The sequence below is a fragment of the Felis catus genome, chromosome C1 (genome assembly GCF_018350175.1).
Source record: "Felis catus isolate Fca126 chromosome C1, F.catus_Fca126_mat1.0, whole genome shotgun sequence".
Taxonomy (NCBI): domain Eukaryota; kingdom Metazoa; phylum Chordata; class Mammalia; order Carnivora; family Felidae; genus Felis; species Felis catus.
This window is the reverse complement of record NC_058375.1, coordinates 199,443,304-199,469,462: the sequence shown is the minus strand read 5'-3', so window position 1 is coordinate 199,469,462 and position 26,159 is coordinate 199,443,304. Positions and strand designations below refer to the sequence as shown.

At 37.1% G+C, this 26,159-nt stretch overlaps 1 protein-coding gene across 3 annotated transcripts in view; it reads left to right on the top strand.

Moving 5' to 3' along the window:
- The window catches only part of ABCA12 (ATP binding cassette subfamily A member 12), a 286,404-nt gene extending 260,770 nt beyond the window's left edge, over positions 1 to 25,634 (top strand). For all 3 annotated transcript variants that reach the window (XM_019838640.2, XM_045034452.1, XM_019838638.2), the window contains 15 exons: positions 290 to 395; positions 4,470 to 4,524; positions 5,113 to 5,290; positions 7,205 to 7,320; positions 9,087 to 9,246; positions 10,381 to 10,634; positions 12,447 to 12,651; positions 14,026 to 14,135; positions 14,416 to 14,557; positions 15,749 to 15,883; positions 17,782 to 17,885; positions 19,310 to 19,402; positions 20,475 to 20,580; positions 23,293 to 23,430; positions 25,178 to 25,634. In XM_019838640.2, coding sequence (XP_019694199.2) covers positions 290 to 395; positions 4,470 to 4,524; positions 5,113 to 5,290; positions 7,205 to 7,320; positions 9,087 to 9,246; positions 10,381 to 10,634; positions 12,447 to 12,651; positions 14,026 to 14,135; positions 14,416 to 14,557; positions 15,749 to 15,883; positions 17,782 to 17,885; positions 19,310 to 19,402; positions 20,475 to 20,580; positions 23,293 to 23,430; positions 25,178 to 25,285 — 2,010 coding nt within the window. In that variant the 3' untranslated portion in view covers positions 25,286 to 25,634. The remainder of the gene's footprint in view (positions 1 to 289; positions 396 to 4,469; positions 4,525 to 5,112; positions 5,291 to 7,204; positions 7,321 to 9,086; positions 9,247 to 10,380; positions 10,635 to 12,446; positions 12,652 to 14,025; positions 14,136 to 14,415; positions 14,558 to 15,748; positions 15,884 to 17,781; positions 17,886 to 19,309; positions 19,403 to 20,474; positions 20,581 to 23,292; positions 23,431 to 25,177) is intronic.
- Positions 25,635 to 26,159: the final 525 nt, after the last annotated feature.

Genomic DNA, 26,159 nt, shown 5'->3' with positions numbered 1-26,159 from the left:
GTTTATTTCAAGCTTTGCCTATGCAGAAGATACAGAATAACTAATAACATGGTGCTATCATGCAGAAAAAAAAAACTGTTTTCTCAATCTCTGTCCATCTCTAAATTGGAAATGTAGAGGTCTGTGGTCAACACTCTGGGGAATGGTTCTAATCTTCCAAGATAAAATAACTCATTGGGAAATTGTTGGTCTTATTTTAAATATAAATTCTGTGAGCTGTCGGATGTAAAGGCAGCCTAATTTATTGAAACACCATACTGATCTTGCCTCCCGTTTTGGAATTTAACAGGTATGGTATGATCCAGAAGGCTATCACTCACTTCCAGCTTACCTCAACAGCTTGAATAATTTCCTCCTGCGGGTTAACATGTCAAAATATGATGCTGCCCGACACGGTAAAGTTACTTACACAGAAGCTTCTTGTATTGCAACTTTTGCCTCTCTCCATATAAAAATGCATATAAGATTCCGTTTCCTCCAGGTATTTTATGGTATCTAAATCACAGATCTTTAAAAGGAGTCTGAAAGTAGTAACTACCACCAGATGGAACATTCTAGATAATTTCCTTAACTTTGGGTTAATTTAGTTTCCTCATTTATCAAATCAGGATAATAAAGCTTACTTCATGCTTATTTCTGGTCTCACATCTAGTAGCTATTACTCACAAGAAAACATTTTATTACTATTTACTTGTATATAGGCTAAGAATTAAAAATAATTAATGTTGATAAATCTAAAGATGAAGCCAAAACTTTTAAACTAAGAAGTTCTATACCTGATCATTAATTGAGCACTTACCCTATAATATATGCTTTATATGAAAAATTGCTAATCCTTACAAGTAGCCTTTCAGAATGAATATTTTTGTTCTCTGTTACTATTTTCTAGAGCCCAGACATGGAATTTGAACCCAAGTCTGTCTGAGTCCTGCCCCTTCAGTTTTCTAATACTTTTCGGTACTCAGCCAGATCTATTGCAGTTGGATTTCCCAAGAGGCATCCACATGGTTTTCAAAACAGGATTTGGGATTTTAAAAAGACTGATTTATTTTTTCTAGTTCAATTACTGTCAATCAAATCATTTTATCATCTTAAGCCTTGCTCAAATTATTTTTCCTTACTGATCCTAAAAAAAACAATAATGATGATGGAAACAAATGAGTAACATATTTATTAGCCAATACTGAGTCTATAGCCTAATAAATAGGCTAACAAATAGCCTATTAAACAGGAAAAAAGACACAACCGGTCTTTTAGAAATGCCAGCGTCTGTTTTTCTTTCATCTCCTTCCTGTTGGGCATAACAATGTGTGTTGGATGTTCTCGTGATGAGAGTCAAACACTCATTCTAGCAAGAGAGTCTGTCAGTCTTCATTTTAGAGAGAACAGCATTCCTTCCCACCTGCTATAGCAGTTTCCTAGCAGGAGGAACCATGAAGAAAGTAACAAGACTGAAAGATAGTCCTTAGATCTATAGCACCAATAAAGGACATAGTCAAAAGTGACAAATTAAATTAAATGGTGATGAGTGTTAAGGAGGGCACTTGTAATAAGCACTCGGTGTTATATGTAAGTGATTGAATCACTGAATTCTACTCCTGAAACCAATATTGCACTAATGTTAACTAACTAGAATTTAAATAAAAATGTGAAAGAGAATTAGTTAATTAATTAATCAATCAATTAATTAAATGGTGACTAAAGCCAGATAGGTTTTGTGTAACCTGGTTTGAAATACTACTGAGTACTTGACTTTTGGTAGGATGTCTACATCAGAACAAAAGATATTTGTTTCTATGGAGGATAATGAAAGCAGAAGAGCTGTAGATACGACTAGGGGAAAATGTAGCGTAGGTAGGTAGGTAGGTGAGAAAAACATACATGCCACTTTTGAAGAGTCGGCTTTTGAAACCTATATTCACATTTCATTTATTAGTAGTATCCTTTACCAAGACTGAAGTAATCTGAATCACCCTGGATCCTAGCAGGCTTGTTGTGGCTCCTACCATTGCATGTTTTAAGTTACAGAATTTAAAGAATTAGAATTCTGGAGCATAAACTTTTTATTGACCTTCAAAGGAAATTTATTTTTTAGGTTTAAAAATAGGGCTTATGAGTTCTGTAGCAGTTAGTAGTAGTGTGCCCTTTTTTTAAAAACTTTTCTTCTTTTTTTAATATTTATTTTTGAGAGAGAGAGAGAGGGAGACTCGATCCGAAGCAAGGTCCAGGCTCGGAGCTTTCAGCAAAGAGCCCATCGTGGGGCCAAACCCACAAGTCAGATACTCAACTGACTGAGCCACCCAGGCCCCCCTTAACTTCTCTTATATAGACTCATGAAAGTGGTCACTTTCCACCCTCTGTGGGAGGAGTTTGATTTTCTTCAGAGAAGAAATCATGTCACCCTAAAATACTTTCATTGTCTTGTAATGCACATATGGGATCTGCCATGGTAATATTGTCTTTAAAAATCAACTCAATTACTCTCCTGCCACCTCCCTCCCCCTATGACACTAGCTGTTTTAAAGCATGTTTGTTGAATTCTGCATTAATTAGGATTTTGCTTTAGCTATAAAATTGATTTTCTTTGAATTCTAACATGCTAGTAAAAATATTTTAATTAGTTTTCCTTTGCTATGTCAATAACTATTATTTTCATGTGGTTCCCTCTAGTGGTTAATTTAACATGAAAATTCTGTTTTCTTCTCAAACAATAAAGGTTTGCTTGTTTCCCCTAACAATTGTTCTACAATGAGGCTCTTTTCCAAACATACGGACATATTGTTCCCTCTACCCTCCTGTTTGTTCTGACCCTTTAGTGCATTAGTAGTAATGATCAATGGAAAGCACCTGGTTTTAGATGTATGCCCATAGAGACAACAGAAACAGATAATATGTTATTTTTAATGTATATTATATATGGGGGAAATAATTGAAATTTTAAGGTTCAATATGATGTAATAAGTATTCATTGACTAATCACTGTAGTCAGGACATTATGCTGGATACGGTAGAACCCACAGAGAAGATTTTTATACGTCCTCAGCCCTAATGCATTTACTTGATCTTTCTGCTAAAAATATCTATGAAACACTTAGTTTGGCAGCATTTTTCATAGTGGAGTAAACGCATTTGCAAAGATTCCTCTAGTGAAATAATGTAGTTCTTGATTCTGAAATACAAGAAAGAAATAAAAGAAATGTTTTTCCCCTGCCTATATTATAATTCAACAATAAGATTTAAGTAGGGCCCCAAGGAAAACTGAATCTCAGTAAAAAGAGAGACTGTTAATTTACACAAAAGATAAGAAAAGTGCATTCCCCCAATGATGTGATTAAAGTTACAGGCCAAATTGATTATTATTGGTAGTTTCTTTGTTTTGCTTTAATTACATTTTTTTTCTTTAACATGTAACAATTGCAGAAATGAACCTCAAAATATGTTACATTCTACTCAACAAAAATTATAAATTTAAGTTAATGGAGGGAATATAACTTTAGAATAATTTATATTTGGCTGCTGTGAAAGGGTCTTAATATCCTGATATAATAAACATATACTACATGAGCAGTAAGTGAGAAAGTTCTTGCTCAGCTTATGACTCTAATAAAACAAATATTTAAGAGACAGCCTCACTGCCATCCCCTACCATTCTTTTCCAAAGTTACTCAGACAGTATAGACTTTGTCTTCACACTGTAGTCCCTTGGGAAACTTTTGCCAGCCCATTTTTGACTATGACTAATGATCATCCTCTGATAAGCGGAGAAAAGAATCTTGTTTCTAACTCAGAAACTATAACTGATTATGGGAGATCCCAATAATTTAGGACTGTATTGGAATTAAGTGACTACTTTCCTGGCACCAGCTAGTTTCTCTGAATTCTCTTGGATCTTTATGTCTCAACGAAAACCCGTCAGAGATGACTGAAGCTCTCAAGCCTTACCCTAGTAGATAAAGTTCTAGAAAAATAGACATCTTGGAGGTAGTGAAAGAGGAAGGATCTTCTCAGGTTACAGTATTTTCCCAACCTGGCCGACAGAATGATAAAGAGGGATGAGGGTGGTCAGTGTTCTTTAGGAGATCCTCATATAATTGGTCTAAAACACCAATGTAGTAAGTGCCGCTGAAATACAAACGTGCATGATTAGATGGGGAGAAGAAATGGAAAATGTAATAGAGGGGAAATGCCATATAAGAAATGGAAATTCTTGTCCCTTCCCCCAAAATTCCATACACAATGGGAAAAAACATTTTTTAAATTTTTATGTGAATGCCACCAATTGTGTGGCATTGATGAGATTAGTTGGTGGAGGGGGGGAGCGGGGGGGGGGGGATAATTTTGGTTTAAAATACTATCCCCAAAGCAAAATTATAGCATAAGGAGGAAAGTGTTATGCATTATTCATCCAAAAATTGGTATTTCTGAATAACTGAATATCTACTAATGAACAGAACTGTCTCTTCTTTAAGGCATCATCATGTATAGTCATCCTTATCCAGGAGTGCAAGACCAAGAACAAGCCACGTAAGTGGAAATATCTGGTATGACTACATTACTCCTTGGCATAGTGAAGCCTCTGAATAAAGTACTGTAATTGGAAATCACAGTTGTATCTGAATGAATGTCAATCTAGAAGAGCTGTTAATACAAGTCACTGACTGGGATAAAAGGAAGTTTCTGAAAGTCTGTGCAGTGGGGTTGCCAAGTGAGCTTGCTGGCTGTAGAGTCAGAATCTGCTGCTTTTATAAGTCAAGTACGTAAGTGCTTCATCATTTCAATTTCCCTGCATAGCATTTAAGTACTATTTCTGTGCTCAAGGACTATATATTCCTTGCATACACCCAGTAACCCTTAGAGACCGAGGTGGGCTTTTTTTTTTTTTTTTTTTTGATCAAATATCCCTAGTCAATTCAGATGCACTAGAGCTATATTTATCCAGGGTCATAGCCAAGTCATGTAGAAGATATTATCTGGCTGCCTTGCAGGAAGACTTATTTGTGTCACAGCCAAGTCGTATACTGGTTTGTTGATGGTTTTAGTCATGAATCTTTCTGAAAGGAAAAGAGTTCTAAAAACTTATGTATGCTCTCCTCTCCCTATTGCTCACTACAGAATGAGCAGCTTAATCGATATTTTAGTGGCACTCTCCATCCTGATGGGCTACTCTGTCACCACCGCCAGCTTTGTCACCTATGTTGTAAGGGAGCATCAGACCAAAGCCAAGCAGCTGCAGCACATTTCAGGCATCGGTGTGACTTGCTACTGGGCCACAAACTTCATTTATGACATGGTGAGTAGCTTGCAGGAAAGACAGGATTGATTGGGGTAGAAGACACCACTTTTATATACAGGATTTATTCATGCCTACCTTGTTAAAATTATCACTACAAGTCAGTAAATTAAGAAAAAAATAATTTGGGGGCGCCTGGGTGGCTCAGTTGGTTGAGTATCCGACTTTGGCGCAGGTCATGATCTCACAGTTTGTGAATTCAAGCACTGTGTTGTGCTGACAGATCAGAGCTGGAGCCTGCTTCAGATTCTGTCTCCCTCTATCTCTGCCCCTGCCCTGCCCATGCTCTGTCTCTCTCTGTCTCTCAAAAATAAATAAACATTAAAAAAGAAAAAAATAATTTGCATCAGACTTACAGTCACCCGATAATTAGAGGAAAGAGCCACCTCCCCTCGTCTCTGTGGTCTGAAGACCCACTGATATCAGATTCCCCTGGACATTTATTAAAATGCAGATTCCTGGCCCCCTCCAGACCTACTAGTTCTATACCTTGGGAGTGGAACCCAGAGAATATACATTTTAAACAAAATCCTCCAAGTTATTTTATGCATAATAAGGTTTGAGAGCCACTACTGTGGAAAAATAGAAAGCAAAATAGCCTTGCCGAATGGTACCAAATACTAATGGTAAAAACTTCGAAGTAGCAGTCCCTGATGAATGACACATTAGAGGAGATACTAGGACAATAAAGGATGAATATCATTGACAGCTCTCTCATTTGCATAAAATGGTCCCCAAATTCAGATGGTTTTTCTTGACTCCAAATGCGCCAGTATTGGCCAAAAGCCCAGGATGTGGTATGCATTTGCCTGGTGATTATGGCAGAATTGTCTGAGTTGCTGTATAGATCATTGGCTTGAAGAGCTAGAGGGTAATTATCTGCATATCCACTTTGTTAATGTATCCAGTGAGGTCTGAAATGCCTTTGTTGAAGAAGTCAAATCTAAAAGAATGGTAATGACTCCTCTGGACTTAATAGGAGTTTTAATGTCAAGAGAGCTCAAAGTACACACTTCTGCAAAGGGCTACTTACTACTCAGATTCCATTGTCATATATCTGGTGCTCATCCCAATTTAGGAGATTCCTCTCCCTTCCAGATTAAATTACCATCTCTTTCATGGTGTGCATCTTGCTGCAGCCTGCACAGCGTTTACTATTTCTATTTGCCAATAAAACACTGAGTTCTTTGTTCATATACTGTGATTCCAAGAATGTGTGGAACCTGCCACCCCACTGTTTTACGCAGAGTGGCTCACACCGATAACCAGGCCTTCGAAATCAGCCACCTGAGAGAGTTCCAGCATTCAAAATGAAATCAGTACTTTGAAGACTGCATCTAATACCAAGATACCTGACTGTCTTATCTTTCTCACTGAACCTCTGTCACAAAGTGATCCCCAGTCTCAAAGCCTGGAGGCAGGAACACCAGGGACTCCATGTACATCTATAAAGATGGTGACTGGCTTGACCTCATATTACAGGAGACAAATTCTAGAGTGAAATAAATGTAAAATAAGCTGAACTTACAAGCAACAGGAACATAAATAAAAATTCATTCCTTCACATACTTCAAGGTTAACTTGTTATCGTTTTAACTAGATGGGCAATTGATGTTTTTGGGAAACTATTTGCCATATATATATTTTAAATTTTTTTAAACATTTATTTATTTTTGAGAGAGAGAGAGGGAGGGAGAAACAGAGTGTGAGTTGGGGAGGGACAGAGAGAGAGGGAGACAGAGAACCAAAGCAGGCTCCACACTTTGAGCTGTCAGCACAGAGCCCAACGCTGGGCTTGAACCCATGAACCATGAGATCATGACCTGAGCCAAAGTTGAACACTTAACCGACTGAGCCACCCATGAGCCCCAAATATTTACCATGTATTAAGCATTGTTTTACCTATTCCCATAGGTCTTCTACTTGGTGCCTGTAGCATTTTCAATTGGTGTCATTGCAATTTTCAAATTACCTGCCTTCTACAGTGAAAACAACTTAGGTGCCGTATCCCTCCTACTTCTACTGTTTGGGTAAGCTGCAGTGAAAAAAGAATTAACAGAACTGAGTGTTCTGAGGCACAAACAGAAACTAAATCTCATTAGCTAATTTACAATTGTCTTGGGGTTTCAGTAGCCATGAGTGATGACTAACAACACATTATACTTGCTAGTCCACAGTTTGTACAGTACAGTACTTCTGAAAATGAATGTTGTCATTATTAATAGTAATATCTAACATTAATGAGTACTTACTAGGTACCAAGTGTCATGATTGGCAATCTACACATGTAATATAAGCTACATAAAAATGGATGTTTCAGAATGATCGGAAAAATTTACATACATGTGTGGATTTGTGTATTGACAAATTATGAGTATATATCACATTGTAAGGTATGTATCCTCATGTATATTTTATTTATATTTTTATGGATGTTTAACACACACACACAAGTATTATTTCTGTATTGGGGCTATACAGGTAGTATGGGTTGATATAATCAGTGCTTAGCATAGCAGTTCTTTCTGCCCTGAATGCATGGGCAGTAGCCATTGACATAGCAGTGTAGCAGATGAAGGTTTACATTGCCTCGGGTTCTTCATCATTACCCCAAAGGTTGCTCAAGTGTTTGCTTACAGCAGGACATCCAGCTTCTGAGCTTTGTCTGTCTGCTAAGTTAGCTTACCATAATGTCATTACTTTTCTTTAACTTTAAATTATAAGATTTATATTGATTAAACTCTTATTTCTGAGAGCAAAAAAAAAAAAAAGTTTCTTGGATTGGATGACAGCATCTCTAAAAAGAATTCATTTGTAGTTGTGATGATATAGAACTACTCAAGTTTCCTTAAAAGAGAAGCTTCTTACTGTCACTTTTTTTTTTTAATTAAAATTTTAAAAAAATTTCTTTAAATTAAAATTTTATTTAATTTTTTAAATTATTGACTATTTTATTTTTTTATTATTTTTTTAATATGAAATTTATTGTCAAATTGGTTTCCATACAACACCCAGTGCTCATCCCAACAGGTGCCCTCCTCAATACCCATCACCCACCCTCCTCTCCCTCCCACCCCCCATCTACCCTCAGTTTGTTCTCAGTTTTTAAGAGTCTCTTATGCTTTGGCTCTCTCCCTCTAACCTCTTTTTTTTCCCCTACCCCATGGACTTCTGTTAAGTTTCTCAGGCTCCACATACAAGTGAAAACATGTGGTATCTGTCTCTCTCTGTATGACTTATTTCACTTAGCATAACACTCTCCAGTTCCATCCACATTGCTACAAGGGGCCATATTTCATTCTTTCTCATTGCCATGTAGTATTCTATTGTGTATATAAACCACAATTTCTTTATCCATTCATCAGTTGATGGACATTTAGGCTCTTTCCATAATTTGGCTATTGTTGAGAGTGCTGCTATAAACATTGGGGTACAAGTGCCCCTATGCATCAGCACTCCTGTATCCCTTGGGTCAATTCCTAGCAGTGCTATTGCTGGGTCATAGGGTAGGTCTATTTTTAATTTTTTGAGGAACCTCCACACTGATTTCCAGAGCGGCTGCACCAGTTTGCATTCCCACCAACAGTGCAAGAGTGTTCCTGTTTCTCCACGTCACTTTTTAAAAATCCAAAGAATTTGTCAAAAAAAGTTTTTATAATACAGAGATCTAGCTGTGAGGCTTAGTGACACATCCCTAACATTTATTTTCATTTTGGAGCCCTATCAAAAGTTTTGTCTGTTTGTTAAAGAATAAGGATCAAGGCATAATTTTAATCCTTGTGTTATTAACATACAGGTATGCCACATTTTCTTGGATGTACTTACTGGCTGGGCTCTTCCATGAAACAGGGATGGCTTTCATCACTTACGTCTGCATCAACCTTTTCTTTGGCATCAATTCCATTGTCTCCCTGTCAGTGGTATACTTCCTTTCCAAGGAAAAGCCCAATGATCCGGTAAGGTCCATTATTCGCCTGGTAAACTTCAATAAACGTATGAAATGTTTCAGTATGTTCAAGGTGAAAAGATTTTCTACATTTTGCATTCTCTAAATAGAAAAGAGGAATTTCAGTTAATTCTATTAAGTTTGATAGAAGAGAAACTACAGCCTTTTAAGATTCTTTTTATTTTCCAAGTAGGTTAATGCCTATGATTATATTTACTCAATGTCAAAACTATTGGCATTTGAAAGGGTTCAAGTGGAGGTGAAATCAAATTATTGTGTACAACACTATAAAAATCATGAACCTATTGGTCCAGTGAAATTTTTATTCATTAATTGTTATCATATGGTAGGAACAAGGACAATGGCTCAGTTATGTGACTATTGGTTAAGGGTGGGTTTTTTTTGTTGAACATTCATAGAGAACAAACCTGATATGTTCCCTTTCAAGCATGTATTAGATAGAGTCTACTTCATTGTGAGCATCACTTCCCATTCAAAGCTGACAATTACAGTTAGTGAGAAGGGAAGCATGAACAGTGCTGGGCAATTGAACGAGAAAGAATGGAGAGGAAACTACATGAACTGAGGAATAGACAAGCACACTCCAGGAGGAAGAAGACAATTCATGAGTTGCAAGTGGTTGGCCCAAGTGTGAATAACATGAAAATAAGCCATTTGCTCCTCATGTAGATAGCTTGTCTCTCCTTCATCTCAGTTCACCATTTAGCCCCTCTTCAAATAGGAACTACCTAAAGTTCTAAAACTTCACTGTACCAAATCCCTTCTTTACCTAGGCATGACCAAGACCCTGTACCAGACCCCAACATCCTGGCTATTTCTACACTTCTAGGATCTAAGGCAGGGCTAGAAGTGATTCTGTCTCCAGGGTTTGGCCTGATGCCTCAGATCATCTCAAAAAGAAGATAAACCTTTTCTGCTTATATTTTAGTAATAAATCTCCATGTTTTGGTTATAGTAAATATTTACATGTAAATTCAACACACATGGGAAATAATTGCCAATCTAGATAAACTTCTCCAGTTTTAATATTTGCCCACATCACATTTGTTCACATCAGTTTTAAATTTTTGTCAATTTGTCAGAAGTCTAACACTGAGTTTCATTTTTTTTTCTCTTATTTCAGACTTTAGAACTTATTTCTGAAACCCTCAAGCGTATTTTCCTGATTTTTCCACAATTCTGTTTTGGCTATGGTTTGATTGAACTTTCTCAACAACAGTCGGTCCTAGACTTTTTAAAAGCATATGGAGTGGAATACCCAAGTGAAACCTTTGAGATGGATAAACTAGGTGCCATGTTTGTGGCTTTGGTTTCTCAGGGCACCATGTTCTTTTTGTTGCGGCTCTTAATCAACGAATGTCTAATAAAGAAACTCAGGTAAATAAAAAGAAAACATCGTGTTTGACATGCATGATAGAACTCAATTCAAAATATTTAGGAAGGAACAATAGTCTAAACCTTTCTATTAGTAACGTGGAAATGTGCTAAAAAAACTTAAAAAAAATTGTAACAATTCACCACTTATTCCATTCAGTAAATAGTTATCACACCTCACTCTGTGTCTGCAAGTATTATTGTAGAGTGAGAGAATAAAATTAAAGAAGCACAATTGTTAGCCTTAAAGAGATTAAGATTCAGTGGTGGAGAGAAAATGCATACATAAACAAAGGATGTAGTGTTTGAGTTGAGTTTAAAGGATGGCTAAAAAGTAGAAATGAAGAAAGAAGACTGAGTGAGTAGCAGATTAGCAATGGGTTTGGAGAAGGTTGAATAAGGAGAAAATGGAATCTTAAATAAAAAGAAATATGCATACAATTGACCTGACTATTCCATTTCTAGGATTCTTTTCCTACAGATATGCTCACACATTTGCAGATTTATGAATGTATAAAGTTATCCATCATCGCAACCATTCTTAATAGCAAAAGAATGAAAACAGCCTAAATGTCCTTCATGGACTGGTTAAATAAATTATACAAATTTACATTTTTTCATAGGTAAACACTATGCAGGCATTAGAAAGACTGATACAGTTCTGTATGGAATATTTGGGATTACTACTAATACTTATTGAGTGAAAAATGCTAAGTTCAAAACTTTGTGTGAAGTATATTATCATTTGAGTTAGAAAAGAACTATAATTTATACATACATATGCATATACTATCTCTCTATGGGTACCCTGCTGAGGAGAGCTCTATAGAGTTGAAGGAAACTTACTTCTCACTATATATTCTTCAGTACCATTTTAATACATAGAGTGCATGTATCACCTATTGAAAAATAAAACTTAAGTTAATAGTAATAAAAATAATGACAAGAGCAAAGACCAAGAAAAAAATCTTAGGGTGTATTTGAGAAATGAGTAATACAATTTGATTAGAACGTAGAATAAAGGCAACGAAATAGTAGGAGCTCAAGCATGTGGCTGGAAGACTATGGAGTCTATTGGATACTTGGGTAGAGAGATTATTTGGACTTTTTCAACAAACAAATAATAGTCCAATAGGTGTTTTGACCAGAAAGCAACATGGTCAAACGGTGCTTTAGGAGATGTGATTCTGTGGAGGTCATACAGTTTAGAATGGAGGATCAGAGATATTGGAACAGTTAGAAATTCTTGAAGAATTTAGTGAGAAACAGTGAAAGCCTCTGATGGTAATAGAAATAGACAGAACATGATTGATGACTGGGTGTTCCAAGGCATTTCCAGTGTTAGGAGAGTGACTACACGCGTAGATTTTGTAATGGGGAAGATTCAAAGAAAACATCACAGTTAGAATCTCTGGGGATATCATTAAAAGAAACAGGGACATTGGGAAGAAGACCTGAATTGATTTGTTGGGTTTTTAAATTTTGTTTGGATTAGTTTGCTTTCATACATTAGGCAAGGTACTGATGTGGGTTTGAGACTGCTTTCAGGGCTGGTAACCTTAATATATTGCCTAGATACTAAGTAAGACATTCACAGTAAACAGAACATAGAGGGACATTCATGTCACTGAATATGGTGAAGAGCATTTGTACTAATTCTTAACTTACTTAAGTAGCATAATGCATAACAAATCTGAAGCCTAGGGTGTGATTGTGCGCTTTCAGTGAAGTGAAAATTCATTAAAACATGTTGAAATTGAGCTGTGCCACTTTAAAATCATTGATGCAAAATCACTGGGTCTTTTTTTTTTTTAGACTCTTCTTTAGAAAATTTAGTTCGTCTCCTGTAGTGGAGACAATAGACGAAGATGAAGACGTCCGAGCTGAGAGATTAAGAGTGGAAAATGGCGCAAGTGAATTTGACCTGGTCCAGCTCCATCGTCTCACAAAGACCTACCAACTTATCCACAAAAAGATTATAGCTGTAAACAACATCAGCATTGGCATACCCGCTGGGGAGGTGAGGAACTTGCTCTGTTCCTAACTGTCCTTTATATTGGCATGTTAAGTCACAAAAATCTTTAAACTTTCCTATTTTTTTCTAGAAATGTAGAAGTCAACCTCTGAATATCTTGATGGATTCTGTGTATACAATGTACACATATCCTTCTGTTACTTACTCTCTAAGTCTTCCCTCTCGTCAGGGAGGATTCACCACACACCTAGTTCTGAGCCCCTGCCCATGCTACCTACTGTCCTCCCTGGGGTGGACTTTCAGTCAAGAAGCCCGTGCAGGGGGCGCCTGGGTGGCGCAGTCGGTTAAGTATCTGACTTCAGCCAGGTCACGATCTCGCGCTCCGTGAGTTCGAGCCCCGCGTCCGGCTCTGGGCTGATGGCTCAGAGCCTGGACCCTGTTTCCGATTCTGTGTCTCCCTCTCTCTCTGCCCCTCCCCCGTTCATGCTCTGTCTCTCTCTGTCCCAAAAATAAATAAACGTTGAAAAAAAAAATTAAAAAAAAAAAGAAGCCCGTGCAGGGCGCTGTCTTCAACTTTCAGTTTTCAGCTCCCTGTGAAAGACAGCATGAAGAGATCTGTTGTCAGAAGCGAGATCCTAGGGGTGCCTGGGTAGCTCAGTGGGTTAAGCATATGACTTGGGTGGTTAAACGTCCGACTTTGGCTCAGGTCATTATCTCACGGTTTGTGGGTTCAGGTGGTGCATTGAGCTCTCTGCTGTCTGTGTGGAGCCTGGAGCCTGCTTCGGATCCTCTGTCTCCTCTCTCAGCCGCTCCTCTGCTCAAGCTCTCTCTCTACCTCTCTCAAAAATAAATATGCATTAGAAAGTTGTTTTTAATAAAAAAAGAAGCAAGGTCCTAGAACTGCATTCATATTTATTCTTGCCATTTTTATAGAAGAAATATTAAGCCAGCTTTGAAAAGAAAGAGAAAATGTGGGCATTTCCCTTAGTTTTTTTGAGGAGAGCTGCAAACCACATGCATCCAATCCATTCAACAGCATAAAGAAATTATTGCTTCAGTGGCTTATTCAGTAGTGATTTTGTGTGAATAATGTGAAACCTATAAATATAATTACTTTGTCAAGTTAGCGTATCTTACTTGTGGAATATTTTATCATGTCATGCAGATAATATAATATGTAAAACAAGTCCTGTGTATATATACAAATGTTCAGATGGTTAAAGGAAAAAAAAAGATATTTGTTGTAAAAGGGAAAGGTTTATCAGATGCCAGAAGAACACTACAATATCCAAGAATAATTCCAGGAACTTATTTTTCTTTGGAATTTATTTCATCCAGGGAAAAAGAGGAAACAGATGTAATAGTAACATGTCTGGTTTGGATTAAGATTTACATCTTTTTTTCCCTCTCCCAAACCAGTGCTTTGGCCTTCTTGGGGTGAATGGAGCAGGAAAGACAACTATCTTCAAGATGCTGACAGGAGACATAATTCCTTCAAGTGGAAACATTCTGATCAGAAATAAAACTGGGTATGGGAAACCATGGCTTCAACTTATCAAGCACAACATAATTAAAATGAACACTTTGTTATTTTGTAGATATAGTATTACATCCCTAGGGGAGAAACAGCTATTTTGTTCCCTAATTTTTAAAACTTTATGTGTGTGATATGATGGTGGGGTTATTTTACCTCTTTTTATTAGAATCACAAATCTCCATGACCAAAGTAGAGCTGCCTTCCCAACTTTTGGGGACTAGAAGGGACATACCTTTTGAAACCCCTCTGTATCTTCACTTCTCTCAATGCAGATCTCTGGGTCATGTTGACTCACACAGCTCATTGGTTGGATACTGCCCTCAGGAAGATGCCTTAGACGACCTGGTATCGGTGGAAGAACATTTGTATTTCTACGCGAGGATACATGGAATTCCAGAAAAAGATATTAAGGACGTGAGTATAAGTGTGAAAAACTAGTTCATTTGAAAACCATTATGGTTTCAGCTGCCCCCGCCGCAACCCCAACTCTCAAGACTAAGTTGACATCTGAAAAACTAGGGCATTTTCCTCCTGTCACTGACAGTTTAGGCAGCCTTGGCTTAATTTTGTACATCACATATACACCTATGGACTCAGCTTCAGAAGCTCCTTGACCTGTGCTCGTTCAGTTACTTTTCAAGAACTATCAAGCAAAGGATCACACTTGCCTTAGGCTCTGGGTTGGTCTGCACATCCTTTAGTGTTTAGGTAAGTTTTGAAACATGCAATTCCCTGCAAACTGCCCACATAAAATAGAATAGCTTCCATTTTGATTTTTTAAATGTGGTCTTGTGCTTCATGGCAATCATTTGCCTTTTTAATGGAATGACTAACCCTTAGGGTAGTCTCTCCTCTATTTCTGCAACCCCAAGGACCTGTGGAAATCCTCCTAGGATTCCTCCATTTACCAGAGCTGTTTAACAACAGAAATAGCCTCAGGAACCCATGATTCCTAAGTTAATGTGCTAAAGTTTTGATAGTGGGTCAGTTTTAAATAGACACGAAGCCTTTGTGACAACTTTCTCCCCCAGTAAGAAGAAAGAACAGTGAGGACAGTCAATGAGAAACCTGCCTTGTGAAGGGTCATGTTCTGTTTTAGCTCTTTTAAGTTTTATAAAGAAATCCTGCAGAAAGTACAATCTGCAATTGTAAACACACACACATACACAGGGGAAAATCTCATTTGAAAATGAGCCTCCACAGAATCGTTTTTATCTCTTTAAATAATTTTCATTTGTAGGTGGACCTTTAAAAGTAAAAATAGGGCACCTGGGTGGCTCAGTCAGTTAAGCCTCCACTCTGGGTTTCAGGTCAGGTCATGATCTCCCACAGCTTCATGGGTTGGAGCCCTGCATCGGGTTCTGTGCTGGCAGCACGGAGCCTGCTTGGGATTCTCTCTCTCCCTCCCTCTCTGCCCTCCCCCACTCATGCTATCTGTGTCTCTCTCAAAATAAATAAATAAACTTTAAAAATTAATTTAAAAAAAAGTAAGAATAAAATCTATGCTGGTTTAAATGTTTGAATTTTTTTCAGGTATGTATTTCTTCATTATAGAACTTTCTTTCATAAGCATCTTTTCCTCTAACTCCTGTTTTCCACCCACAGACTGTTCATAAACTCCTTAGGAGACTTCACCTGATGCCCTACAAGGACAGGGCTACCTCGCTGTGCAGTTACGGCACAAAAAGAAAATTATCCACCGCACTGGCCTTGATAGGGAAACCGTCCATTTTGCTGCTGGTAAGAGGACTGTTGTGGAAAAGGCTACTACATAATTAGAATCACATGTCCAATAGTATGTGCAACATGTTACTATCGTTGTTGCCATAAACCTTTGGTGAAGTCTCACAATGTGCTGGTTATTTTGCAAAACACTTTACATACGCTGTCTCCTTAAGGGAATTTATGTCAGCAAAGAGCTATGGCTCAGTCTGTTTCAGAAGAGACACTTGTCATGGGAACAGGAAGTAGCCAAACCAAATTCAGGGTATGCTAATGAGTAAGTAAAGTTACAAAATATGGGAGAATTTGATTACCCATTATTGAAAAAATCTGTTCTGTTAGTAACTCGTCAGATGAACCAACATATTTTCCAACTTCTACTAAAGAGGAGAGACACATTTTAGGGCAACATGTTGTGCTAAAATTTCATTTCCTCGTGACTTAAAAATACACGTTACCTAGTTTGGGATGTGATTGACAATATGCCTTCCTATTCTGTTTGAATTTTTTGGAGGCAAGAGATGCACTTCACATTTATAGTTCGGTTAGGAGCTGGAAAATTAAATTCGTCACCTGGAAATACAAAGTTCACGTAGAGGTGATGTGGCATCCTGCTTGCTCTTCACACCAAACATTGTGGAGGTGTTTATTACCGAGAAATGAACTTGTCCTTATTTTGGAAGCTTCCCTTCATTCAAGGAGCTCCAAACTTCACAAGAGCTTTAACCATATGCAATACGAATTCAGTTACAAATCACCACATTATTCTGGGGATTCAGTCAGACAGAGAACCAAATCGTTTAAACTGCCCAGCGAGAGTGATACACAACCTACCTTTCTATAATACCAGAAGCTTATAGCACATTACCTCCCTGCCAATTGATGCTTATGGTGGAATTTTATTGTCTAAGTGTCCTCTAAATTAAACAAAACAATCCTTAGGTACCCCTGTGAAATAATGGATGTAAATTACTTTAAAACATTTAAAAGTGCTCTGCAAAGGTTATATATTAATGAGCTGAACTGAAATACAGGCTGTGAGAGAAAGCTATTATATTTTCTTCCGTATGCATCGGCCATCTATGCTATCATCTTCAAAAACAGAGGCAATGAGAAGATATCCTTTACTGTTTGCCCAAATCAATATCCATTCCTTTCTTTAGCCTCTTACTATAAACACAAGCCTCAGATGATCCTATGTGGATGTTTTCCACTGCAAATTCATATTTTTAATTATTACCTAATCTTGACCTAGAACTTGCTAATTTAATCATCTCTTAGGATCTAGTATTCTTTGTTTAGGTCATTCATTTTTGTACATTTTGCATCTTACGTCTGAACAATTTTTCGAAACATTTATTTTAAATATGATTTATATTTTCTACTTGACAATTTCTACAAATCTTATTTTAATTTCCCTAAAGAGTATTAAATTTCAATTAGCAGCATAGAATTTAAAATCTACCTCAAACATATTAACTGGAAAATCAGGTTGTATTCTCTGTGTGACACATGCCGTATTATTCCTCATGCCACAATTCTGCTATCAGGAGCAAGGTAGCAATCTTGTTGATGTAGCTTCAAATATACATGTGACAATGTAGTATTAAATGCAGAAACTCTGCTTTGTCAGTAATTGAACCGGATTTTTTTTTCCAAAGAAATATGAGACAAGTGTAAAGTAACAGGGTGTCAACTTCACTGAGACACTTTTTAAAACAGATTGACAATTTTAAATGGTTAATTTTGAGCTTTCCGACAGCAGCAGAAAGAAACCTATTAAGTACAAAACAAGTTAGTCACAGGACTTCGCAAAGTGATTTCTGTTCTAGGCAAGTGAGACGCAGTGATTCATGTAAAGGACCTCATCAAATATTAATTAATTTGATAAATCTTCCCTGTAACTTTCTATTAAGGATGAGCCGAGCTCTGGGATGGACCCTAAGTCAAAACGGCACCTGTGGAGAATCATTTCAGAAGAAGTGCAGAATAAATGTTCCGTCATCCTCACGTCTCACAGGTAAACTGAGTGGGGGGGAATGCTGAAGTCGTTGACAGCATTTTAGGATGAGAGATGGGAAGAGGTATTCCTATATAATGTATATTAGTGATGAATTGCCACAACCAAATAAAGTATTTTATGTTTATGGTCACAGGGGCGAGTCAGGCAGGTTTCATGTGAGAATCCAGCTCCTGTGGCCAGTAGGACAGTCTTTCTAAAAATAAATTTCTCTCGAATTGAGAGGGACTTATGACTCTCTTAATTTGACTAGGACTCCTTACTGCCTATCACATAAAGTTCAACATCCTCAGCCGTAGTATACAAGGCCTTTTATTGTCTGGCTTCATCTAAATTTCCGGTTTATTTTTTTTTTTTTCTCCTATGACACCCTCTCCTCTCAGTCAATCTGAATGACTAGTGGTTCCACATACACTCACTGCCTTCCTTATCACCACACCCTCTCTTTGGCTGTGCTTTCTACCTGAAACTGTCTTTTCACAAAATCAAAATTCTTTTTTTTTAATGTTTGTTTATTTATTTTGAGAGAAAGAGAGAGCACATGCATGAGTGGGAGAGGAGCAGAGAGAGAGGGAGAGAGAGAATCCCAAGTAGACTACATATTGTCAGCTTGGAGCCGGATGCGGGGCTCGATCCCACGAACCGTGAGATCGTGACCTGAGCTGAAATCAAGAGTCAGATGCCCAACTGACTGAGCCACCCAAGTGCCGCCAAAAATACAAATTCTAATCTCCCAGTCCTCCTCCATGAAATAGACCTTTCCAATCAAGGAAATAAAAATGCTGCTGAAGCATTTTATCTGTGCCTTTTTTATAAGGTTAGCCATGTATTAAAGTGATCTCTTCCCTGCAATTCTCATAGTAGGAAAAGTTCTAGATTAGTGTATAATTAAGAGACTTTTTCATATGCTAGCTATGCCCCATACACTATGTGTTCTGAAACCAGTCTTTTCATTACCATTCACTTTTGTAGGAAGTGGAGAGGATCTCTACCAGTTAACACAGTTCTAGAAATGAGAGATTATATAATCAAGTATAGGTTAACTAGTTATAAATAAAAAAGCATAAAAGTCAACTGAATATGGAATATGAAACATCATGAAAAAAGCTCAGGATTATTTTGGAAACATTTCTCAGCAAATGTAGGTCTTGAGCCTAAGCTTAAAAGAGGTTGAAAGAAATGCTGCATTTGATGAGAGGGCATTCCAGGTGAGAGAGAGAGCTTGAAGCTGGAGAATAAAGAGTAATAAACCCTATGTGAAGACATTTAATTTATATTTTAAAATGTATTTTGTGTGTCCTTCAAGGGAAAAGACATCTTAAGGAACTAAAATAGTATTTCCAAGGTGCCATAATGAAACAGCTCAGCTTATGCTTATGAGCACTCCTCTGTGCCCAGAATTCTGATGTGATTCTGTCTTTCAGCATGGAAGAATGTGAGGCTCTCTGTACCAGGTTGGCCATTATGGTGAATGGAAGGTTCCAGTGCATTGGATCTTTGCAGCATATAAAGAGCAGGTGAAGAACAATGGCATTGTTTGACATTTGATGTGGGGAAGTACATCTAACAGTACTGTCCTTACTTTGTAGGATTACTCAGCAGCCTATCCTGTAATGAGTAGTAAAACTGGAAAGAAAAAGTTGATCATCAGTTCACCTTAAAGTTAAATTATCTTACCGAAGGTCTTAAAATTATCTTACTTAGGTCTTAAAAACAACTACGACAAAAATAACTCTCAGAAGGCAGTTTCTAAGAGTTTACTCAAGAAGAAATTAGACCTTCCCAAGTACATGAAGGCATAGATTTTTATCTAACGTGTTCATTTTCCATTTGCACAGGCTTTCAGTAAACTATTTAACATTTTTACTGCATTCAAAACATTTAATCAAGAATACACTGGGGAAACGTGCATAAATATCATATGACCAAATTAAAATTAAATTAAAATTTTATATTTGCCAGAATGCATATGCACTTACACGTATTCATGTTAATCTCCAAACTTCAGGGTGTTAACTTTATAATGTTATTTGTACAACTTGGTTTTCTTATAAGATAGCATTAACCAAGGTAAGCAAAAAAGGGCAAAAGAGGCCATATACATTGTTCCCAGAGTCTGTTGTGACTTGTTTATAAAGTCTATATTTGGGCAAACAGTTAGCTAGCATATTGATTTATTATTCATTTTTAAAACCTCAGTAACTTTAATGCTCACTTTTGACACCAAATCTCCAAAGACTTGCCCTTTAAGACCTGTCTGCTTTAAATTAGAAAGTATTTAACCCCAGATATTGATATCAATTGCCAATTCATCCATGTCAAAGAAAGCCAAGATTTTATGTTTTCTTTCTAATGCAGCTTTTGTCCAAGGAGTGTGACTTTGGATAGTGGTAGAACTAAATAAAAAATAACGGCAGTGCACTATTTCCAGTTGCAACATACCCTGAACTTTTATGGCAAAATGACAGCCTTTATATAAGTAAAGGGGCTATCATGGTCAGCTTGGGTCCTGTTTCATTACCTAGAATTCCAGGGGAGCTATTTCAGCGAAATGTAACTCATATCACATTCCACACTTTTTCTTTCTAGGTTTGGAAGAGGATTTACTGTCAAGGTTCACTTGAAGAATACCAAAGTGAGCATGGAGGCCCTCACAAGGTTTATGCAACTGCACTTTCCAAAAACATACTTAAAAGTAAGTAAGAAATTGTCCTACCTCTTAGTCTTGACTGGTGTTGGTAGTCATAATCGCATACGGATGTTTGCCTTTTTTAAGTTGACTGTGGCTTTACTATTAATACACTGATTAGTTCAAGATACATAAGACACTCTGAAACATATTTACTATGAACAAATAGAATCCTCAAATTAATTATATAATTTTGTAGCTATTTAAAAGTAATGTAGTCCTGGGGCAACTGGCTGGCTCATTCTGTGGAGCATGTCAGTCTTGATCTCAGGTTTATTACTTCAAGCCCCACATTGGGTGTAGACAGCTTGCATTAACATAAGCGCATACATACATACATAAAATGTAGTCCATATATATATATATATATATATATATATATATATATATATATATCTTCATTTATTTGTTCCTCACAGAGGCTTTGTGACCATACTATTAGTTTTTAAGTTGTATACACAGAGTTTACTAGTTATATATGTTAAGGGACTGAGGGAAGACAGATATTATATGACCAAGAACATTTCTTCTTAGAAAAAAAACAATTACAAAGTTCCAGAATGTCACAGCTGGAAAAGATTATCTTCTTTGTTCCTCTCATTTGGAAAATAAGCCCACAATGATTTGAACTGCTTGGAAATCAAGTTCTTAAGTCCCACACTAGTTGAAACATTATTCAATTAATCTCATGTTATATATACATACCCACAGGATGGACAGGCACAGATATATGTGTATGTATCTCATATAGTACATATTTAAATAAATGCACATGACAAAACAGCTATCCTTATAACATCTTTGATGTGTAGGTAGTTTGTACAAGATGTAGTTATAGCCAGTGTTTTTAATAGAAATCAGGTGTGTAAAGGTGGAAAGAAATGGTGAAAGATGGACCAAAATCCAGCTCTCCCTGTGTGACTTCCAGCAAGACATTTAAAGTCTCTGAACCTCATTTTTCTCCTTTGTGAAATAGGCATAATGACATCTACTTCACAAAATTGGTGCGAGAAATAAATGATAAAATGTGCACAAAGCTACTTCATAAACTATAAGGCACCATAGTAATGTGACATGATTGTAGATAGTAAAATAGAGTGCGTTTTTTAAAATAATTCTTTATCTCTATAAAATACCTTTGCCTGGACCTCCCAAACCTTGGCTAACTTCTTCAGGAAACAATGGCTTTTACGATTCTTATCAAAGTCTATTTTCAACCATCTAAATTAAAATCAAATTTAAAAATTAAAGGACCCTTTGCACAAATCACGTTGGTCATAGTGCTTCTCCTTTTGGTGAATTTCTGAGTTGAAATCTGTGTTTATTCACTGAGTGATGAGATTACATTCACCCTGGTCTGTTCCTTGTGGGGCCGGGGCTGCAAAAAGCAAATGCAGTGATCACAAAAGTCTCATTTCTTTCTAAACAGACCATTCTTTATGAGTATGTGGTGGTTTCTATATCTCTAGAAGGGAAATAGCAAAAGCAACATTTTGGGAATAAAAATAAGTAAGATAGCCTGATGGTGGTAACAGGCGTGATGCATGCACAGGTTAATAAGAGGGGGTAGGCAGTGAGCACAGGAGTGAGAAGAGGAGGGGTTTCCAGTAACACGTCTTGAATACCAGGTGAAATACACAGTCATGATCCATATAGGTTGCAGGGGTAGATTCTTGATCAAATAGTGCTTAGGAAAGATTATCCTAGCTGCTTTGTGCCAGAATGTATGAATGTATGCAGTTTCCAGGCCACCGAAGAGGCTGTAACAGTTGCTTAGATATGGAGTGGGGAACATCAAGTTAATAACATTGATGGTGCAAATAGAGAGGAAAGGTTTAAATTTAAGAGTCATTGCAGAGGAAAAATAAAAAGGATATGCTAACTATTAAATATGTAGAAAAGCAAAATGTTAAAGATGCTCCAAGAAAACAAGAATAGATTATAAGTAGATGGTGATACTATGGACTAATGAAGAAATTGAAAAGAATTTCCAGGTGAGTTAAGAAAGAATGTGGCATATTTGAAAGAGATTTTTCATATGCAGTGCTTTTGAAATCTAGCATCTTTAGCCAATATAAATTGAAGTTAATCCACAGCCTTTTAGAACATTCTAACGTTATAACAAAACAAAACAAAAAAATTCTAAACGTGATCCCTGAAAAAAGCCTTAATGTGAGCTGAGCATAATCTGACCTCTAATATACCATTTCATAGAGCACCTAGGTGGCTCAGTCGGTTAAGCATCCGACCTTGGCTCAGGTCTTGATCTCACGGTTAATGGGTTCAAGCCCTGTGTTGGACTCTGTGCTGACAGTTTGGAGCCTGGAGCCTGCTTCAGATTCTGTGTCTCCCTCTCTCTCTGCTCCTCCCTGGCTCATACTCTGTCTCTCAAAAATAAACAAACATTAAAAAAGTATTTAAAATACCATTTCACAGTATTTTTTCTAGGCAAGACTGTGATGACTTTATAAGTGCATAGGAATGTAGACTACTTTGGAATATTCATTAGGTTTGTAATTTGTTTCCTCTTTGACATTCATAAAACTTTTCATCTCTTTGCAGGTTGTTAGTTTCAAAATACAGCCATCACTTTATACTGTTGCATCATTGTCAATGGAATGCATTTCAGTATTTTCCTTAGCTCTTGGTCAAGTTATGTCTAGTCAACTCAGTATGACCTGACATTGCAGAATAAATTGTTTCCCTCGGTTTCCACAGGATCAGCACCTCAGCATGCTAGAATACCATGTGCCTGTCACGGCAGGAGGAGTGGCAAACATTTTTGATCTGCTAGAAACCAACAAGACTGCTTTAAATATCACAAATTTCTTAGTGAGTCAAACGACCCTGGAAGAGGTAAGCTGGATACCACTATCCAAGTGCATAATGTCACATAGTAATTATTACACATTCTGGTTATTTCTTTTTAATACCATTCAGTTTGTTTTTAATTGAAGCAATATCTAAGCTTACACCTGAAAAACTTAGCTTAATTTATTTCTTTTTTAAAAAATGTTTATCTTTTAGAAAGAAAGAAAGAGAGATGGCACGAGTCGGGGAGTGGTAGAGAGAAGGGAACAGAGAATCCCAAGCAGACTCCGCACCATCAGCACAGAGACCCACATGGGCCTCGATCCCACCACAGTGAGATCATGACCTGAGCCGAAATCTAGAGTCAGATGCTTAACTGACTGAGCCACCCAGGCACCCCAGCTTAATTTAACTCTACCTACTTTTGGGGATGTTCAAAAAAAGTGTGAAAAGCATGAACTATTTTTTAATGGAGAAAAGAAGACGTTTCCTTACTATAAGACACTTATATCCATTAGGTTATATGAATATGTAAAGCAACAAAGTGGTATTTTCACCTATAAAACAAATAGATGTTAACACTTTCCTTACTTTATCCTTGATAAGTTTCTGTCTTTTTCCCCCTTTTCAGTAGGTTTCTTAAATAACATTTCTATTGACTGGCTTCTGGGGTTAGCACAGCATAAAGAGAATTTGATATCAGACTTTAGATCTGCTAGAATCATGCAACCAAAGTGGTAAATGTAGAATTTTTTGTTTTACTCATATCATCTCTTAATTTCTTTGTATTCAGTAATTAGAGCCTTTGTGGTCATTCTTCACCATCTCTGTGTGGTGTTAATTTCGTACAACTCTACCAAGCTGATATATAGAACAGTTCATTGCATCTACTGTCACAACGGGTCTGAACATTAAGCCTCAGGGGCCTCAGAGTGTTGCATTTTATGGAAAATTTTTTATGGGGCCTTCAGGAAATTATGGCTTTACTGACCCAGAAAATTTAGCCTTTGACTTATAATCAACTACCATGACCATGTCAGACACAAAATATCAATAGTTTCTGGAGGAATCTATGACTAACAGACTTAATGATTTTAAACCAAGTAATAAAAGTCTGCCTGTTAAATAACTGGCTTACTAGGGCACCTGAGTGGCCCAGTCAGTTAAGCGTCTGACTTCAGCTCAGGTCATGATCTCACAGTTCTGAGTTCGAGCCCTGCGTCCAGCTCTGTGCTGACATTTCAGAGCCTGGAGCCTGCTTCAGATTCTGTGTCTCCCTCTCTCTCTCTGCCCCTCCCCCTGCTCACTCTCTGCCTCTCTCAAAAATAAACGGTAAAAAAAAATTAAATAACTGGCTTACTGAACATAAAGTTAATGTGGGCTTTCTTTACAAATTTTGTTTTAGTATATTAACCCTTGAAACTAGTGAAATTTCTCTCAACATCATCTCATAAACATTTGATAATGGTTTGGCTTGGGTTCCTGTATTATTCTTAATAGAGATGTTAATGTAGATCATATAAATACAGATATGTGGTTATAGATACTCAACTATAGCTTTAGATTTATATTATGATTATAGTTGTAGATATGGGTTTTATTTTCAAAGCCCAGTTAAATTTGAGTATGTAAAAGGACTACTAGTGAGAGTGTGTATATATGTGTGGACATGTCCCTAAACTATCTAGTTTTCTTATTTTCTCTTTCACTCTGTGTGTGTGTGTGTGCATTAACCTTATTTCTTCCTTTGGCTTACCAAGAAGTAATGGCTTTATTTCCCTTGAAAAATCAGGTTTTCATCAACTTTGCCAAAGATCAAAAGTCCTATGAAAGTGCTGATGCCAGTAGCCAAGGCTCCACCATAAGTGTTGACTCCCAGGATGACCGGATGGAATCTTAGTACCTCCAGCAAAGCCAATCTCAGCAAGTGGCCTGTGGCTTCCTTTTAAGGAAGAGCCGCCGAAGATATTGCTTCCTCAAACTATCTTCATTTTAAAGTATTATACTGTGTGGAAGGTACAATTGTGTAAGACTAGCAAGTAACTGTAAGTGGAAAGGTGGTTTTTTTGTTTTTTGTTTGTGTTTTGTTTTTTTTTAAGGTCAGTGAATGTTGTTGCTACTGAAATGAATTCCGGAACACTCAGTACTGTGAGCGTGCTAATGTATGTGTTGGCGATGACTACGCAAGGTGAAACTGCTTGAAGATAAACGTCTTAATTTATTACTTTCAATAAAAAGCTGAAAAAGTGTGGTTATTACTAGGTGAAAAGTAAGAATGGAGCAGAAGAGTAAGATAGTTTGGGGTAGGTAGAATTGAGAGAACAAACAAAATAATTTATTTCCAGAAAATAACAGAATGAGAATCATCATTGGATACAGATTAATATTGGCAGTAAGCAGTGGGCACAATGTCTGCAAGGTATGTGTGTCATTTTCAGTGCCTATAAATATGTGGGGGTGTACTAAACCCCAGAAAAGTGCCTTTCCACAAGAATGCCATAGGAGGGCAGTTTACCCTGGTGGTAAACAGAACTCAGATTTATTCCTGCTGGTCCTTAATACTTAAGGCCCTGGGCAGAGGAAGAGCTACTTGTTCTTCAGGGGAAATGGGTGTGTCAGCTGAACAGACCCAAATCCTAGAAACTGATAGAAAATTCATGTGCTGCTGGCAGGCAACATTTTTTTAAGCTCTTACGGAAACCCTCATATTGTGGGTCTCTCTGCAAGAAACATTCCTGTGGAGAGAAAATGAATATGGAGATAATTTTCAGCTA